The sequence below is a fragment of the Drosophila persimilis genome, unplaced genomic scaffold, assembly GCF_003286085.1.
Source record: "Drosophila persimilis strain 14011-0111.01,24,50 unplaced genomic scaffold, DperRS2 tig00000693-arrow-arrow-pilon, whole genome shotgun sequence".
Classification (NCBI taxonomy): domain Eukaryota; kingdom Metazoa; phylum Arthropoda; class Insecta; order Diptera; family Drosophilidae; genus Drosophila; species Drosophila persimilis.
The window spans coordinates 63,942-83,734 of record NW_020825337.1 but is presented as its reverse complement, the minus strand read 5'-3'; the positions used below and the strand labels follow the sequence as shown (position 1 = coordinate 83,734).

The 19,793-nt window shown below is 39.7% G+C and overlaps 4 protein-coding genes across 6 annotated transcripts; 2 read left to right on the top strand and 2 right to left on the bottom strand.

Moving 5' to 3' along the window:
• Positions 1–2,648: 2,648 nt before the first annotated feature.
• Positions 2,649–3,746, top strand: LOC113566427 (borealin-like). Of its 2 annotated transcripts, none has more exons than XM_026991907.1 (3): positions 2,649–2,931; positions 2,986–3,476; positions 3,539–3,746. In XM_026991907.1, exons 1-2 carry the CDS (start codon positions 2,679–2,681, stop codon positions 3,411–3,413), a joined length of 681 nt encoding a protein of 226 aa, XP_026847708.1. In that variant the 5' UTR covers positions 2,649–2,678; the 3' UTR covers positions 3,414–3,476; positions 3,539–3,746. The 2 variants fall into 2 exon arrangements, with proteins under 2 accessions (XP_026847708.1, XP_026847706.1); XM_026991905.1 differs by having other exon boundaries at positions 2,679–2,931; positions 2,986–3,480.
• Positions 3,747–4,195: 449 nt separating this feature from the next.
• On the bottom strand, positions 4,196–5,000 carry LOC113566424 (protein CDV3 homolog). The gene has a single exon (XM_026991897.1). It carries the CDS (start codon positions 4,983–4,985, stop codon positions 4,287–4,289), a length of 699 nt encoding a protein of 232 aa, XP_026847698.1. The 5' UTR covers positions 4,986–5,000; the 3' UTR covers positions 4,196–4,286.
• A 2,632-nt stretch (positions 5,001–7,632) lies between these two features.
• On the top strand, positions 7,633–8,730 carry LOC113566428 (borealin-like). Of its 2 annotated transcripts, none has more exons than XM_026991909.1 (3): positions 7,633–7,915; positions 7,970–8,460; positions 8,523–8,730. In XM_026991909.1, exons 1-2 carry the CDS (start codon positions 7,663–7,665, stop codon positions 8,395–8,397), a joined length of 681 nt encoding a protein of 226 aa, XP_026847710.1. In that variant the 5' UTR covers positions 7,633–7,662; the 3' UTR covers positions 8,398–8,460; positions 8,523–8,730. The 2 variants fall into 2 exon arrangements, with proteins under 2 accessions (XP_026847710.1, XP_026847709.1); XM_026991908.1 differs by having other exon boundaries at positions 7,663–7,915; positions 7,970–8,464.
• A 449-nt stretch (positions 8,731–9,179) lies between these two features.
• Positions 9,180–9,984, bottom strand: LOC113566425 (protein CDV3 homolog). The gene has a single exon (XM_026991898.1). It carries the CDS (start codon positions 9,967–9,969, stop codon positions 9,271–9,273), a length of 699 nt encoding a protein of 232 aa, XP_026847699.1. The 5' UTR covers positions 9,970–9,984; the 3' UTR covers positions 9,180–9,270.
• Positions 9,985–19,793: the final 9,809 nt, after the last annotated feature.

The window sequence follows — 19,793 nt, the reverse complement described above, 5'->3', positions numbered from 1 at the left end:
GTTGGGCCCAATGAACTGCTTCGGTAGCTGTGGAACAATATTAATTATATAAAAATAGTAAAGAATTAAAGAATGATATTTTGGCCGACATTGCCAGAATTAATCAAGGCTTAACATTGAGTTGATTAGGAAAGGAACTTAAGACATATGATAAAGAAATTAATTCTATAGGAAAGATATTCCTTAATATAAATGTATATGTTTATATGATTTTACATTTAAAGTCAAATTTAATTGAAGTGCAGACACAAGAATGCAAGCAAAAGAAAAGAACAAGACAAAGCAAAGAGAATGTCGATGATCAATTAATGCACGTTTATATGTTTGTGCAAGTTAACGTACCCAATTCTATTGAGCTCTTATACGAGTTGTAAACAATCTTTGGCTTTCCAAAACGAAAACAATTTCAATCTTGGGCCTCCGCCTAATTGATTTCTAGGATGTACAATCTCAAGCGCCCCCGCCGCAATCCCAATCTTTGACACTCGCCTAAATGGAAAACCAATGTTTGCCCACACCCGGCTTCTCATAAACAATCTCACTCCCGGCTTTCTGCAGATCCTGCACTTTAGGCATTTTACAGTTCTCTCTTTGGATGACGAAATCCAATACTCGGGATGGCGAAATCAATTGAAATGTTTATAGAAAAACGATTCCCGAAAGGGATCAACGATGCGAAGATCAGAAAGTTCAAGTCAGTCTTGATCCAGCAGCGACACCGCAAAGTCTAGCTAAAAATTAAGATCGCGCAATCCCTTGGCCCGGAATTCCTTTGTGACCCTCTACTTAAATCTATATCAGTGAAGTTCGAAGTAAAATAAAAACTTTTTAAAAACACAATCCGCTACCGCAGTTATTTAATTGGCGCCCAACGTGGGGCGACGTTGTATAAAAAGCACCGAATAATAAAAGTGTTGCGTCGTGCCGCAACCCGAAGGACAATTAATTAATGGAATAAATCCTTCAAATTTAAAAACGCGGAGTGACTGTGTGATATCAGATAAAAACGAGGGGGAACGTTGTGAGTTGCTGCGGACACCGCAACTCTACGGTTATACCCGATACTAAGTCAGTATGGCTCTCCTCCGGCAGAGGCCGCTAATATTAAACGACACCACAAAGAGTGCGTGCGAGAGAGACAGAAAATCAGTCTGAGCGTGATGTCACGCGCTGCGTAGCCACTGCAAATTGATTTGTTCCTTTTGGCTACAAAAATTATCTGATCTGATCCAGATTCAGCAATCTGATAGATATGGTCGTTATCTATGATTCCCCGTTAGTTTTCTCGAATCTGCAATATTGTGGATGCAACAGATTTTCGTCCTTTGTGTGGGCGGAAGGGGGTGGGGCGAAATTTTGAGATACACGTTTTATAGTGAGATCTAAGAGAAGTGCGGATTCCAAATTTGGTTACTCTAGCGTTAATAGTCTTTGAGATTTGTGAATATCCCCAGATTTGCATCCTTTGCGGGGGCGGAAGGGGGTGTGGCGAAATTTTGAAACAAACTCGTCTCGGTCTGATATATTAGGAGTGTGGATACCAAATTTGGTTGCTCTAGCTTTTATAGTCTCTGAGATCTAGGCGCTAATGTTTTACTCTAAGCAAAGCCGCCTATGCTACCTGTGTGTTAGAGAGAGACAGGGCGAGAAAAAATGAAATTGTTTTCTTGATGCTGGCTATAATAGTAATACGATCCAATTCAGATTCTGCAGTCCAAAAGATATGGTAATTCTCTACGATTCTGCGTTTTTTGTTTTCTCGTATCTTTAAAATTGTGGATGCCACAGATTTTCGCCCTTTGTGGGGGCGGAAGTGGGCGGGGCAAAGTTTTGAAATATTTTTGTAGCAGTGACATATCACAGAAGTCTGGATCCAAAACATCGTTGCTCTAGCTCTTATAGTCTTTGAGCCGCTAATATTAAGCGACACCACAAAGAGTGCGTGCGAGAGAGACAGAAAATCAGTCTGAGCGTGACGTCGGGCGCTGCGTAGCCAGTGCAAATTGATTTGTTCCTTTTGGCTACAAAAATTATCTGATCTGATCCAACTTCAGCAACCGGATAGATATGGTCATTCTCTATGATTCTGCGTTTTTAGTTTTCTCGAATCTGCAATATTGTGGATGCAACAGATTTTCGCCCTTTGTGGGGGCGGAAGTGGGCGGCGCAAAGTTTTGAAATATTTTTGTAGCAGTGACATATCACAGAAGTCTGAATCCAAAACATCGTTGCTCTAGCTCTTATAGTCTTTGAGCATTAGGCGCTGAAGCGGACGGACAGACGGACAGACGGACAGACAGACATGGCTCAATCGACTCGGCTATTGATGCTGATCAAGAATATATAAACTTTATGGGGTCGGAAACGATTCCTTCTGGACGTTACACACATCCACTTTTACCACAAATCTAATATACCCCAATACTCATTTTGAGTATCGGGTATAAAAAACAACAATTTTACTGATAAAATCGATCTATCCTTGAGTTTTGTTTCTCATTCAACGTGCTAAATCGTATCTAGATGTAATTTATATTAGTATGTTTCCATAAAGTTCAGTTCAGAAATAATGCACTAGTTAATGTTTTTTCATAACCAAGTAGCCTGTGAATTATTGTATTCGTTAGAATTATTGTAGCAAGTATCATAATTCATAAGTCGGTCGGAAGTTCAGAAAGATGCCTCGCACCCGAATTGTGTCGCGTCAGGCGAAGCGCGAGAAAGCCGACCAAGAGGAGAAGGTACGCCTAACTCAAATCAAGATCGATGCCGTTCTGGAGCAGGTCGATGAGCTTGAGAAGCGCGCCAAGAATCAGGTTTACACTCAAATCAAGCTCATCCACGCCCGGACTGACAATCATTTTCTTGAGATGAAAATGTCGGAGTTTTTGAATCTGAAGCTGAAATATTTCACCGACTACAAGTGGAAGGGTAAGTGAATGCAAATACTTGCTACTATGACAGCCTCACAGTTATCCTCTTCAGTTCCCGAGCCACCAACCAGCCGAGCACGCAGCAGCTCGATCAGCACCGCTCGCGGACGTTCGCGTACTCCCCAGACCTCCCTTCTGCCGCGCTCACTCATACAATCGATGGACAGGGGTAATTTTAACCGTGGAAGAACCCCACAGAAAGTGCCACCCATGCCTTTTTTACGTTTTCCACGCGCCGGAGAGTTGGTGCTGTCCAGTGGAGGCAGCCCGCTGGCTGTTCAGACTGATCGGCGGGAGGACTGTGCCGACGTACACATACCCACCAAAAAGGGCGTGTTCATGGTAAAACCTCTTAAAATGAAGCAGGTGAACCGTGAGGTGCTCATGCAACTGGACGCGAATGTACTGAACCAAGTGAAGACTTTGAAGAGTAATCTAGAAGTAATTGTGGACATGGCCACCAAAATGGGCAAGATGTAGTGTACGCCCTGCCCTGGACCGCTACTTTGGACGAGCTTACAACCAGTAATACCCGACAAAGATGTATGTAAGAAATAAGTGGATAATACATTTTTCTAAGTATAAAATAATATTATATTACATAGGTACAAAATGGATTACTCATATGGAACAAATGGCAAACTTAAGTTTGCTTGCTAAACTCGACTTTGATCTTGCCACGAACCACGCCTTATCCAACCCAATCAACCAATCCTCCAATCAACAATGCCTTCTGCTGCTCCATCCCAACTAACTTTTTTCGTTTCATTTTGTATCCTCTACAGAATGATGAATAAATTATATTAAAACCAATGATGTGCTCGTATCAGTTGGTAATCCCATGTCAAGCCAGCTGTAGCATGAGAACATTAAACTCACATTACAATGGGAATAAAAAGTACCTTTTACGTACATCTAGCTTACTGAATAACGAAGCCGTTTTGTTCATTCATTTTCAAACCACTTTCACTTCCATCAACCTCAATTTATTAGCCAAAAGAAGTAGAGAAGAAAATTACAGACAACATTAGCTTGCCGATTGCTGCAGACCAGGCTAGTATTGGGGAGTTCAATTTTTCAGGACTGCTGTTGGGTTGGGTTTTGCTCGAAGTCCACGGGGTGCATTTAAGGCTATAGCCGATTTTATTGTAAATATTTGGCTCGTTTAGAGCTAATGACACCTCGGGGACCACCAGCGAGTCGTGTAATGCTAATGGGTCTATGGAGTGCCAATTTGTCTGTCAGAATATACAGGGTGAAAATAGGGAGAGTGAGTCTTCTTGTTGTATTTATTATTAAGGGAGCTATGGTTGATTTTAAATTTGAACAGAACAAGTAGAGGCGTCCCGGCTGTTACTTGGGGCGCTTCAATATCTTTGAGTCACTCAAGGACGGAAAGTACTCCAGGCTATTGAGATCGGGGGCTTGGGGCTTGAACGGCATCGTAGACGGAGCCTTGCGCTGAAGTGGCTGCGCCTTGCGTTTGTTAAAGTCGCCCTGGCTCTGACGGAGAGCCGGGGGAATGTAGATTTGTTTCTTGACCACCGGGGTATTCGCTTTCCTGTCTGATTGTCCCTGGCTATCCTGCTCCGACTTCTGCCAGGGACATGTTGTGGCAAGCGCGCGTTCCCCATCCTTTGATCCCACATCAACGCCATCACCTCCAGTGTCCAGCTGCTCCGGCTCCTCCTTCAGATCGTCACCAGCGAATGGGGCGGGTGCAGGGACAGGGGATGTAAGCGCCATCGATAAGGTGCGTGGCACGTAAGTAAATTGACGACGATTCTCCTCGGTGAAGTCAGACCATTCATCCTCTTCGCTGAAGGCCTCATCTGAGAAACGGATCCCGAATTTCAGCGAAGCTGAGGCTCCTTTAGAATCAGTTCCCGATGCCTCCGATTGAAAGGCATCCTCCAGGTTGGAGTTGTCCTCCGACGAATACTTCGTTGATTCTTCGAGCGTTTTGTACAGCTCCTCAGCGGCCAAATATTCGGCACTTCTTTTTGACTTTTTGTTATCCTTTTTGGAAAAGAAATCTTCGAGATTGGACATTTTTGTATATTTGTATGTATATTTTAGTCTCTGCCAGGAACAAAACTTTCGGATTGTTTTTCCTACTAGTACAATTTTTCTGCGAAATATCTATTTTTGGAGAAACTCGTCTGAAATTGACAGCAAAACTATTGGTTAATAAGAGCCTACTTGATATTGAGAAATAAATAGACTAACGCCGCAGCTCATGGGGCGTCTATGCACCTCGTCTTCCGATGAATCGCAGCCACAGTTGTCACTGAAATTTACTACAGCAAAACGGACATCGATCTGCGCTTCTTCTATCAATTATTGGATTATTGCATTTGTATATAAGTATATATAAAGTATATATATTCATGATCAGCATCCATCTGGTTATCCACACTCCTGTTAGATTTCGCTGTTACAATTGCCCCGCCCCCTTCCAGCCATACAATGGACTAAAAATCTGTGGCATCTATAATTTAGAAGATACGCGAAAATTAAACGCACAATCATAGTGAATGACCATAAGAAAATAATGTAATTATACATCTCCAAGTTGTATTTTCATTAAGACCAGGAGCTTCTGCTCAAAGATCTAAACTAAACTAAAACGAGGGGGAACGTTGTGAGTTGCTGCGGACACCGCAACTCTAGAGTTATACCCGATACTAAGTCAGTATGGCTCTCCTCCGGCAGACGCCGCTAATATTTAACGACACGACAAAGAGTGCGTGCGAGAGAGACAGAAAATCAGGCTGAGCGTGACGTCGGGCGCTGCGTAGCCACTGCAAATTGATTTGTTCCTTTTGGCTATAAAAATAATCCGATTAAGCAATCTGATAGATATGATCATTCTCTATGATTCTGCGTTTTTAGTTTTCTCAAATCTGCAATATTGTGGATGCAACAGATTTTCGTCCTTTGTGGGGGCGGATGGGGGTGGGGCGAAATTTTGAGATACACGTTTTATAGTGAGATCTAAGAGAAGTGCGGATTCCAAATTTGGTTACTCTAGCGTTAATAGTCTTTGAGATTTGTGAATATCCCCAGATTTGCATCCTTTGCGGGGGCGGAAGGGGGTGTGGCGAAATTTTGAAACAAACTCGTCTCGGTCTGATATATTAGGAGTGTGGATACCAAATTTGGTTGCTCTAGCTTTTATAGTCTCTGAGATCTAGGCGCTAATGTTTTACTCTAAGCAAAGCCGCCTATGCTACCTGTGTGTTAGAGAGAGACAGGGCGAGAAAAAATGAAATTGTTTTCTTGATGCTGGCTATAATAGTAATACGATCCAATTCAGATTCTGCAGTCCAAAAGATATGGTAATTCTCTACGATTCTGCGTTTTTTGTTTTCTCGTATCTTTAAAATTGTGGATGCCACAGATTTTCGCCCTTTGTGGGGGCGGAAGTGGGCGGGGCAAAGTTTTGAAATATTTTTGTAGCAGTGACATATCACAGAAGTCTGGATCCAAAACATCGTTGCTCTAGCTCTTATAGTCTTTGAGCATTAGGCGCTGAAGGGGACGGACAGACGGACAGACGGACGGACGGACAGACGGACAGACGGACAGACAGACATGGCTCAATCGACTCGGCTATTGATGCTGATCAAGAATATATATACTTTATGGGGTCGGAAACGATTCCTTCTGGACGTTACACACATCCACTTTTACCACAAATCTAATATACCCCAATACTCATTTTGAGTATCGGGTATAAAAAGTGAGATAAAAAGGAAACAAACCGGAGCTTAGGGTGTGCCAAAATAAATACAATATACAATACAAATACAAATACAAATACAATACAAAATACAAATAAATACAAAAGCTAATCAAGACAATTCAAAACGAGGGGGAACGTTGTGAGTTGCTGCGGACACCGCAACTCTACGGTTATACCCGATACTAAGTCAGTATGGCTCTCCTCCGGCAGACGCCGCTAATATTAAGCGACACCACAAAGAGTGCGTGCGAGAGAGACAGAAAATCAGTCTGAGCGTGACGTCGGGCGCTGCGTAGCCAGTGCAAATTGATTTGTTCCTTTTGGCTACAAAAATTATCTGAACTGATCCAACTTCAGCAACCGGATAGATATGGTCATTCTCTATGATTCTGCGTTTTTAGTTTTCTCGAATCTGCAATATTGTGGATGCAACAGATTTTCGCCCTTTGTGGGGGCGGAAGTGGGCGGCGCAAAGTTTTGAAATATTTTTGTAGCAGTGACATATCACAGAAGTCTGGATCCAAAACATCGTTGCTCTAGCTCTTATAGTCTTTGAGCATTAGGCGCTGAAGCGGACGGACAGACGGACAGACGGACAGACAGACATGGCTCAATCGACTCGGCTATTGATGCTGATCAAGAATATATAAACTTTATGGGGTCGGAAACGATTCCTTCTGGACGTTACACACATCCACTTTTACCACAAATCTAATATACCCCAATACTCATTTTGAGTATCGGGTATAAAAAACAACAATTTTACTGATAAAATCGATCTATCCTTGAGTTTTGTTTCTCATTCAACGTGCTAAATCGTATCTAGATGTAATTTATATTAGTATGTTTCCATAAAGTTCAGTTCAGAAATAATGCACTAGTTAATGTTTTTTCATAACCAAGTAGCCTGTGAATTATTGTATTCGTTAGAATTATTGTAGCAAGTATCATAATTCATAAGTCGGTCGGAAGTTCAGAAAGATGCCTCGCACCCGAATTGTGTCGCGTCAGGCGAAGCGCGAGAAAGCCGACCAAGAGGAGAAGGTACGCCTAACTCAAATCAAGATCGATGCCGTTCTGGAGCAGGTCGATGAGCTTGAGAAGCGCGCCAAGAATCAGGTTTACACTCAAATCAAGCTCATCCACGCCCGGACTGACAATCATTTTCTTGAGATGAAAATGTCGGAGTTTTTGAATCTGAAGCTGAAATATTTCACCGACTACAAGTGGAAGGGTAAGTGAATGCAAATACTTGCTACTATGACAGCCTCACAGTTATCCTCTTCAGTTCCCGAGCCACCAACCAGCCGAGCACGCAGCAGCTCGATCAGCACCGCTCGCGGACGTTCGCGTACTCCCCAGACCTCCCTTCTGCCGCGCTCACTCATACAATCGATGGACAGGGGTAATTTTAACCGTGGAAGAACCCCACAGAAAGTGCCACCCATGCCTTTTTTACGTTTTCCACGCGCCGGAGAGTTGGTGTTGTCCAGTGGAGGCAGCCCGCTGGCTGTTCAGACTGATCGGCGGGAGGACTGTGCCGACGTACACATACCCACCAAAAAGGGCGTGTTCATGGTAAAACCTCTTAAAATGAAGCAGGTGAACCGTGAGGTGCTCATGCAACTGGACGCGAATGTACTGAACCAAGTGAAGACTTTGAAGAGTAATCTAGAAGTAATTGTGGACATGGCCACCAAAATGGGCAAGATGTAGTGTACGCCCTGCCCTGGACCGCTACTTTGGACGAGCTTACAACCAGTAATACCCGACAAAGATGTATGTAAGAAATAAGTGGATAATACATTTTTCTAAGTATAAAATAATATTATATTACATAGGTACAAAATGGATTACTCATATGGAACAAATGGCAAACTTAAGTTTGCTTGCTAAACTCGACTTTGATCTTGCCACGAACCACGCCTTATCCAACCCAATCAACCAATCCTCCAATCAACAATGCCTTCTGCTGCTCCATCCCAACTAACTTTTTTCGTTTCATTTTGTATCCTCTACAGAATGATGAATAAATTATATTAAAACCAATGATGTGCTCGTATCAGTTGGTAATCCCATGTCAAGCCAGCTGTAGCATGAGAACATTAAACTCACATTACAATGGGAATAAAAAGTACCTTTTACGTACATCTAGCTTACTGAATAACGAAGCCGTTTTGTTCATTCATTTTCAAACCACTTTCACTTCCATCAACCTCAATTTATTAGCCAAGAGAAGTAGAGAAGAAAATTACAGACAACATTAGCTTGCCGATTGCTGCAGACCAGGCTAGTATTGGGGAGTTAAATTTTTCAGGACTGCTGTTGGGTTGGGTTTTGCTCGAAGTCCACGGGGTGCATTTAAGGATATAGCCGATTTTATTGTAAATATTTGGCTCGTTTAGAGCTAATGACACCTCGGGGACCACCAGCGAGTCGTGTAATGCTAATGGGTCTATGGAGTGCCAATTTGTCTGTCAGAATATACAGGGTGAAAATAGGGAGAGTGAGTCTTCTTGTTGTATTTATTATTAAGGGAGCTATGGTTGATTTTAAATTTGAACAGAACAAGTAGAGGCGTCCCGGCTGTTACTTGGGGCGCTTCAATATCTTTGAGTCACTCAAGGACGGAAAGTACTCCAGGCTATTGAGATCGGGGGCTTGGGGCTTGAACGGCATCGTAGACGGAGCCTTGCGCTGAAGTGGCTGCGCCTTGCGTTTGTTAAAGTCGCCCTGGCTCTGACGGAGAGCCGGGGGAATGTAGATTTGTTTCTTGACCACCGGGGTATTCGCTTTCCTGTCTGATTGTCCCTGGCTATCCTGCTCCGACTTCTGCCAGGGACATGTTGTGGCAAGCGCGCGTTCCCCATCCTTTGATCCCACATCAACGCCATCACCTCCAGTGTCCAGCTGCTCCGGCTCCTCCTTCAGATCGTCACCAGCGAATGGGGCAGGTGCAGGGACAGGGGATGTAAGCGCCATCGATAAGGTGCGCGGCACGTAAGTAAATTGACGACGATTCTCCTCGGTGAAGTCAGACCATTCATCCTCTTCGCTGAAGGCCTCATCTGAGAAACGGATCCCGAATTTCAGCGAAGCTGAGGCTCCTTTAGAATCAGTTCCCGATGCCTCCGATTGAAAGGCATCCTCCAGGTTGGAGTTGTCCTCCGACGAATACTTCGTTGATTCTTCGAGCGTTTTGTACAGCTCCTCAGCGGCCAAATATTCGGCATTTCTTTTTGACTTTTTGTTATCCTTTTTGGAAAAGAAATCTTCGAGATTGGACATTTTTGTATATTTGTATGTATATTTTAGTCTCTGCCAGGAACAAAACTTTCGGATTGTTTTTCCTACTAGTACAATTTTTCTGCGAAATATCTATTTTTGGAGAAACTCGTCTGAAATTGACAGCAAAACTATTGGTTAATAAGAGCCTACTTGATATTGAGAAATAAATAGACTAACGCCGCAGCTCATGGGGCTTCTATGCACCTCGTCTTCCGATGAATCGCAGCCACAGTTGTCACTGAAATTTACTACAGCAAAACGGACATCGATCTGAGCTTCTTCTATCAATTATTGGATTATTGCATTTGTATATAAGTATATATAAAGTATATATATTCATGATCAGCATCCATCTGGTTATCCACACTCCTGTTAGATTTCGCTGTTACAATTGCCCCGCCCCCTTCCAGCCATACAATGGACTAAAAATCTGTGGCATCTATAATTTAGAAGATACGCGAAAATTAAACGCACAATCATAGTGAATGACCATAAGAAAATAATGTAATTATACATCTCCAAGTTGTATTTTCATTAAGACCAGGAGCTTCTGCTCAAAGATCTAAACTAAACTAAAACGAGGGGGAACGTTGTGAGTTGCTGCGGACACCGCAACTCTACGGTTATACCCGATACTAAGTCAGTATGGCTCTCCTCCGGCAGACGCCGCTAATATTTAACGACACGACAAAGAGTGCGTGCGAGAGAGACAGAAAATCAGTCTGAGCGTGACGTCGGGCGCTGCGTAGCCACTAAAAATTGATTTCTTGCTTTTGGCTACAAAAATGATCCGATCTGATCCAGATTCGGCGACCGGATAGATATGGTCATTCTCTATGATTCTGCGTTTTTAGTTTTCTCAAATCTGCAATATTGTGGATGCAACAGATTTTCGTTTTTTGTGTGGGCGGAAGGGGGTGGGGCGAAATTTTGAGATATACGTTTTATAGTGAGATCTAACAGAAGTGCGGATACCAAATTTGGTTACTCTAGCGTTGATAGTCTTTGAGATTTATGAATATCCCCAGATCTGCATCCTTTGCGGGGGCGGAAGGGGGTGTGGCGAAATTTTGAAACAAACTCGTCTCGGTCCGATATATTAGGAGTGTGGATACCAAATTTCGTTGCTCTAGCTTTTATAGTCTCTGAGATCTAGGCGCTAATGTTTTACTCTAAGCAAAGCCGCCTATGCTACGTGTGTGTTAGAGAGAGACAGGGCGAGAAAAAATTAAATTGTTTTCGTGATGCTGGCTATAATAATAATACGATCCAATTCAGATTCTGCAGTCTAAAAGATATGGTCATTCTCTACGATTCTGCGTTTTTGGTGTTCTCGTATCTTTAAAATTGTGGATGCCACAGATTTTCGCCCTTTGTGGGGGCGGAAGTGGGCGGGGCAAAGTTTTGCAATATTTTTGTAGCAGTGACATATCACAGAAGTCTGGAACCAAAACATCGTTGCTCTGGCTCTTATAGTCTTTGAGCATTAGGCGCTGAAGGGGACGGACAGACGGACGGACGGACAGACGGACAGACAGACATGGCTCAATCGACTCGGCTATTGATGCTAATCAAGAATATATATACTTTATGGGGTCGGAAACGATTCCTTCTGGACGTTACACACATCCACTTTTACCACAAATCTAATATACCCCAATACTCATTTTGAGTATCGGGTATAAATACAAAAAAACCAAAAAAAAACAAAGTTTTTAAACAAAACCAACCAAAACAAAACACAAAGAAAGTGAAACTATCAGCGAAACCAAAGAAGGAAGACCCCCAGAAGACCCAGTTAAACAAAGAAAATCAAGAAGGAAGACCCGTTCGAAGATCTGTCAGCCAAACTAAGAAGGACGACCCCTACCGGATAGTTCGTGAGCAAAAGTTGTATTAATAAATATATAAGTTCAATTAGGTTATATTAGATTATAAAAACAAACATATAAGAAAAATTTAAGGTGGATCAACTAACTTTAGATTTTGAAAAACTAAAAATGATTAACTCTCAAACAAGGACCGATCTCACTGCAGATCTGGTCAAACAATTGATAGCACTTCAAATTTCACAAGTACAAGAGCAAATTGTAAATTTAAAACAACAAATAGAAACTAAATCCGATCAGGTATCAGATTATCAGGCAGAAACAATAGACGAGACAATAAAAGATGACACCACATTAAAGGTAATAGAATCCCTACCAATTTTCAATGGTGGACTAAACCAATACGTAGGATGGAGGGAAGCTGCAGAAACTGCAGTGAAGTTATATAAGAAAGGAAGTAAGCAATATTATATTGCATTAACAATTTTGAGAAACAAAATAACAGGACCAGCACATGACGCACTGACCAACCACGGGACAGTTTTAAATTTTGATGCCATACTTTCACGCCTTGACTTTGTTTACAGTGACAAGAGACCAATTTACATAATAGATCAGGAGTTAAGCGTTCTCCGACAAGGGAACCTTTCAATTATAGATTTCTATAACGAGGTTAACAAGAAAATGACCTTGTTAATAAATAAGACAATAATGACTCACGGAAAGGACAGTGAAATCACCAAAGAATCAAATAAAACGAGGGGGAACGTTGTGAGTTGCTGCGGACACCGCAACTCTACAGTTATACCCGATACTTAGTCAGTATGGCTTTCCTCCGGCAGACGCCGCTAATATTAAACGACACGACAAAGAGTGCGTGCGAGAGAGACAGAAAATCAGGCTGAGCGTGACGTCGGGCGCTGCGTAGCCAATGCAAATTGATTTGTTCCTTTTGGCTATAAAAATAATCCGATTAAGCAATCTGATAGATATGATCATTCTCTATGATTCTGCGTTTTTAGTTTTCTCAAATCTGCAATATTGTGGATGCAACAGATTTTCGTCCTTTGTGGGGGCGGATGGGGGTGGGGCGAAATTCTGAGATATACGTTTTATAGTGACATCTTAAAGGAGTGTGTGTACCAAATTTGGTTACTCTAGCCTTAATAGTCTCTGAGATTTGTGGTTGCCTCAGATTTTCGTCCTTTGCGGGGGCGGAAGGGGGTGTGGCGAAATTTGGACATGAAACGGTCAAGGTCCGATATCACAGGAGTGTGGATACCAAGTTTGGTTTTCTGGCTTTTATAGGTTCTGAGATCCTTGAACTCATATTTTGCAATTGGCAAAACCGACCATGAAACCTGTGTGTTAGAGTGAGACAGAGCGAGAAAGAGTGAAATTGTTTTCGTGATTCTGGCTATAATAATTATACGATCTGGTTCAGATTTTGCACTCTAGAAGATATGGTCATTCTCTACGATTCTGCGTTTTTGGTTTTATCGTATCTTTAAAATTGTGGATGCCACAGATTTTCGCCCTTTGTGGGGGCGGAAGTGGGCGGGGCAAAGTTTTGAAATATTTTTGGAGCAGTGACATATCACAGAAGTCTGGATCCAAAACATCGTTGCTCTAGCTCTTATAGTCTTTGAGCATTAGGCGCTGAAGGGGACGGACAGACGGACAGACGGACGGACGGACAGACAGACATGGCTCAATCGACTCGGCTATTGATGCTGATCAAGAATATATATACTTTATAGGGTCGGAAACGATTCCTTCTGGACGTTACACACATCCACTTTTACCACAAATCTAATATACCCCAATACTCATTTTGAGTATCGGGTATAAAAATTAGAGACAATGCCTTACGCATTTTTGTCACTGGCCTAAACGGCGGCATTGCAGAAATTCTATTTTCATTGAATCCCCCAGATTTACCGAATGCCTTGGCAAAGGTACAGGAGTTGCAATCTAATAACATTCGGGCCCAATTTGCCTACCAATTCAGCGGCCCCAGAAATTCAGGGAATAATAATTACAATACCTTAAGATTCAACCAACGACAACCTAGGACTAATAGTTCACCATTCGACCAAAAAAGGGATTTTCAGAGGAATAACATGTCATGGGGACAACCCTATTTCTTGGGTAGTAGACAACAAAATCAGGCCCCAGAACCAATGGAAGTAGATGAATCGATACAAATCCGGAACCGACAGAACAGCAATCAATTCAGGGGAAATAATAACAATAGAAATTATCGGGAGAATACTAACGGTTATTATAGGAGAAATAATAACAATTATAGCCAAGCCCAGCATTTTAGGGCAAACGTAGTACCGAATAATCAGTCTAACGACAATCAAGCGCAGAAACGAAAGCCAAACGAAATGTCGGAACAACCGGCTAATAAAGCCATGAGGATAAATAACATTGAGGAGGATCATTTTTTAGATCAGCCCCCGAAGTAGGACTTCCCTACTTAAAAAGAGTAGAGTAAAAAGATAAACAGAGAATTAAAAGTTTTGATAGATACGGGAGCAACTTCCTGTTAAATAAAAAAAGGAATTTACGAAAATAAAAAAGAATTATCAATTTATAAGAAAGTTGCTACAGTGAATGGGTTTTCAATAATTAAATATTTCCATAATATAACTATTTTCAACACAAAAAAAGTGTTTTATGAAATAGATGGAATGGAGGCAGATTTACTAATAGGATTTAACCTATTAAAGAAAATCGGAGCTGTTATTGATACAGGAAAGGGGACTTTAAGTTATAAAGACAATGAGGAGAAACTAATATATGACGAGGTCCTTTCTTTAAACAAATTAACCTTTATAGAAGGAAAAACCATCCTTCCGTTGAAGGAATATATAATAAAAAAATATTTTGAAGAAGAAAAAGAAATGAAAAGTGATTCAGTAAAGGTAGAAGGAAGTTTATATAGCTTGGGATCAAAAAATCCTGAGCACGCCGACGAAGAATTATCCGTCAATAGTTTGGGATTCAAATATCCTGAACCCGCCGTCGTTGAATTATCCGACATCCAAAGTTTTAATAGTTTGGGATTAAAATATCCTGAGCACGCCGTCGTTGAATTATCCGACATTAAAAGTTCAAATAGTTTGGGATTAAAGAATCCTGAACACGCCGTCGTTGAATTATCCGACAATGAACAATTTAAAAGTTTGGGATGCAAAAATCCTGAACGCGCTGTCGTAGAAATATCCGACATTCAAAATTATGCAAATTCTGAATTGAAAAAAATGAAATTGTATAACACAATAACCTACAAAGAGGACAATTTAGAGAATCTCAGAGAGAAAATGGTATCTATCATCGAAGAAGACCATGCCAATATAAATTTACAGTTACCGTTCAGAACGGATATAAAAGGAGAGATTAACACTGAACATGATAGACCGGTATATGGCAAGCAGTATCCATATGCTTATTCGGTTTACGATTTCGTTAATAACGAAATAAGTAAAATGTTAGATGAAGGTATAATCAGACCTAGTAAAAGCCCATATAATTCACAGGTAATAGTAGTACCGAAGAAGGGAGTAAATGAGGACGGAACTCCTAAACATAGATTAGTAATAGACTTTAAGAAACTTAATGAAAACACCATACCGGATAGATACCCTATGCAAGATCCTTCAGTAATCCTTGCCAATTTAGGTAAAGCAAAGTATTTCTCGGCCATTGATTTAGAGTCAGGTTTCTATCAGATTTTAATGAGGGAATCAGATAACCAGAATTTTCCAAAGGGCAATGGACGATATACTTAGAGATCAAGTTGGGAAAACTTGTCACGTTTATATGGACGATATAATAATATTTTCAAAAACTATAGAACAACATTATAAAGATCTAATTCATATAATACAGATATTGCAAAACGCTAACATGAAAATTTCCCTAGAAAAGTCTAAATTCTTTCAATTGGAAACCAAATTTCTGGGATACATTGTTTCCCAAAATATCATTAAAACAGATCCAGACAAAATCTCCACAATAAAAAACTATCCAATTCCTAAAAATATCAGAGAGCTACGTAGCTTCTTAGGACTAACAGGGTATTACATAAAAATTTGTCCGAAATTATGCTACAATTGCCAAACCATTAACAAAATATCTGAGTGGAGTAAATGGGAAAGTTTCACGAAGTGCATCCAAGAAAACATTAATACAGCTGGATGAACCAGCAATTGGAGCATTTAATAATTTAAAGGACAGTTTAATAGCACATATTGAATTAGTACAACCAGATTACAATAAAAAATTCACATTAACCACAGATGCATCGGACATAGCAATAGGTGCGGTTTTGTCGCAATATGGGAATCCCATAACATTTATTTCTAAAACTTTAAGTAAAACCGAGCAATTATATGCTACTAATAAAAAGGAATTATTAGCTATTGTATGGGCATTAAAAAATTTGCGAAATTATTTATACGGAGTGAGTGGAATTGAAATACATACAGATCACCAACCTTTGTCCTTTGCAATGTCGCAAAAAAATCCAAATGTTGAAATGAAACGTTGGTATTACTTCATAGAAAGTTTCACACCAAAAATCATTTATAAGCCAGGCTCAACTAACGTAGTAGCGGACGCTTTATCTCGGATTAAAATAAATCATATGACAGATAGTGATGTCGACCAGACAGAATCAGAATCAGACATAAATACTCAGCATTCAGCAGAGAGTAGTTTTGAAAACGTTATTCAAGAGACTAGCAGGCCTCTAAACCAATTTAAACAGCAGCTACTATTAGCGCAAGGGAGATTCACAGTTCATGAGTTAGTAAGAGTTTATGAAAATACCCGACATATTATTGAATTTGATACGGTTGACAATCTGCTAATCATTTTAAAAGAATTTATTCAGCCTCACTTAACCACAGGAATACACTGCACTTTAGAAGATTTATACCTTATCCAAAATAAGCTAAAGGAAAACTTCATAAATAAATTTCTCTTCACGAGAATGTTCCTCCAAGATGTAGTAAATTCAGAAGATAAAGCTATAATTATAGAAGAAACACATTGCAGAGCCCATAGAGGACTAGATGAAAATTACAAACAAATAACTAAGCTGTATTATTGGCCAAACCTGCACAAAAAATTAAAAGAATATATAAAAAATTGTGAGATCTGTAACAAAAACAAATATCACAGACACCCTGTAAAAATTCCAATTGGGGAAGCTCCCATTCCAGCAAAAGAAGGAGATCAATTACACTTAGACATATACTATGCCCAAAACCTAACATTCATAACTTGTATAGATTCTTATTCCAAATACTTGGTGGTCAAGACAATTCAAAGTAAATTAAACATTGAAAATAAGGTAATGGAAATTTTGCAACACTTTCCGTTAGCAACATCATTAATGACTGACAACGAACCAAGCTTTACTTCGGCACAATTTAGATCATTCATACAAAGAAGTAACTTAACTATTTATTATGCTGATCCCAGACACAGCACCTCAAATGGTCAGGTAGAAAGGGTACATTCCACACTAACAGAAATAGCGCGGTGCATCAAGGATGAACTAAATCTAACAGATTATTCAGAAATAATAATAAGGGCGGCACTGAAATATAACCTGACGATACATTCAACGACCAATCAAATGCCATATGACATATTGTATAACAAAATAGAACACAAACATAATCCAATATTACTTAAGGAAGCTCAGACCAAAATGCTTAAGCTACATAACAAAGATAGAAGAGAAAAAGATTATAAAATAGGAGAAGTAGTTTATGAAGAGAAATTCGGGGAAAGAAATAAACTTCAATCCCGATACAAAAAGCAGGTAGTTAAGGAAAATCGACCGAATAAAATTATAACCAACAATAGAAACAGAATTATACATAAAGATAACATCACATATTAAATACTTTTTCCAGAAAATGTATGCGAATATACTTATACTGACTTTTGTTATATTGACGACTTCGGAAGTAATTGACTATACGCATAGTGACTATCTATTGCTCAAAGACGACAGAGACGTTTACACTTATGAAACATACGCTGAACTTTTCCATATTACTAATTTGAGTTTTTATAGAGAGATAATTGATAAAGAATCCAAATATGTCAACAAATCAATTAATTCAGACGATGAGTGGGAAATATCAATGGACTTAAGTCTATTAAAATTAATGATTTCAGAATTAGTTCCAAAACGGAATGAAAGGGGAATTAATGAATTAGGTACCATTTGGAAATGGATAGCACGCAGCCCTGATCATGACGACTTTTTGAAAATACAAAATAAAGTAAATGAATTAACTGAAAATAATAATAAACAATTTGTAATAAATTCCAAATTTTTCAAAGAAATTGAATTGCTATCAAATTCATTAAAAAATGTCATCTTCAATGAAGAAACGATACTGAGAAAGCATCGTTTAAAATTAATAACTTTTGACCTACTAAATTTAGTTGATACCATAACCCTCTTAAAAGTAAACATTTTCAATACAAAAATTTTAAATAAAAACGAAATAGAGGACATTTATAAGCATGAAAAAAATCCTGTTGAACTGTCTGATCTGTTGAACATAGCAACGGTTAAAATAATTCGAAATGCAGATTTAATAATCATTTACATAAAATATCCTCAAATTAAAGATATTTGCAAGTTTTACCATGCAAGAGCCATCTCACAAAATGATGGAATGTTAGTTATAAGTGAAAAAGTTTGTGAATGTAAGGAGAAATACTATTTAATGAATAATTTTAAAAGTGAAACTTTTAACAATTACGCACAAATAAATTTAAAGAATACCTGTTTCACCAATTTACTTAATGGCTTTAAAGCCAACTGCACTAAAAAAAGGGAAAAAAACAAAGAAATAGACATCATTCAGGATGGTGCCATATTAGTTTCAGGCAAAAATATCGTAGACAATACTACTTTGTTAGGAGCGTATCTCCTTATATTCAACAACACAATTGTAATAAATAATATAACCCACATAAATGATAAGGGTAAAATTCTAAGATAGATAGATAGATAGATTCATAGATATAGCGATTTTGAATTAGTTGATTATATACAATCGAATGATAAGCAATTTTCTTTTGATAATGTTAATATTTTAAATCCCCTTATAACATTAGGTAATACGGCCTTACCATTAACAACATTATTTTTAATCATTTTGATATTGATAATGTTATTTTACTTCGGCTATAAATTAACCAAATTTGTACTTATTAAATCAATAAGAATACCGTCAGAAGAAACAGTGGAAAGCAAAATTCAAATACTGTCAGAAGAAATTAGAGCTCTATCAGAACTTCAAAATGTATCGGGACGAAACATTTAAGAATGGGGGGAGTTAACGTACCCAATTCTATTGAGCTCTTATACGAGTTGTAAACAATCTTTGGCTTTCCAAAACGATAACAATTTCAATCTTGGGCCTCCGCCTAATTGATTTCTAAGATGTACAATCTCAAGCGCCCCCGCCGCAATCCCAATCTTTGACACTCGCCTAAATGGAAAACCAATGTTTGCCCACACCCGGCTTCTCATAAACAATCTCACTCCCGGCTTTCTGCAGATCCTGCACTTTAGGCATTTTACAGTTCTCTCTTTGGATGACGAAATCCAATACTCGGGATGGCGAAATCAATTGAAATGTTTATAGAAAAACGATTCCCGAAAGGGATCAACAATGCGAAGATCAGAAAGTTCAAGTCAGTCTTGATCCAGCAGCGACACCGCAAAGTCTAGCTAAAAACGAGGGGGAACGTTGTGAGTTGCTGCGGACACCGCAACTCTACAGTTATACCCGATACTAAGTCAGTATGGCTCTCCTCCGGCAGACGCCGCTAATATTAAACGACACGACAAAGAGTGCGTGCGAGAGAGACAGAAAATCAGTCTGAGCGTGACGTCGGACGCTGCGTAGCCAGTGCAAATTGATTTGTTTCCTTTCGCTATAAAAA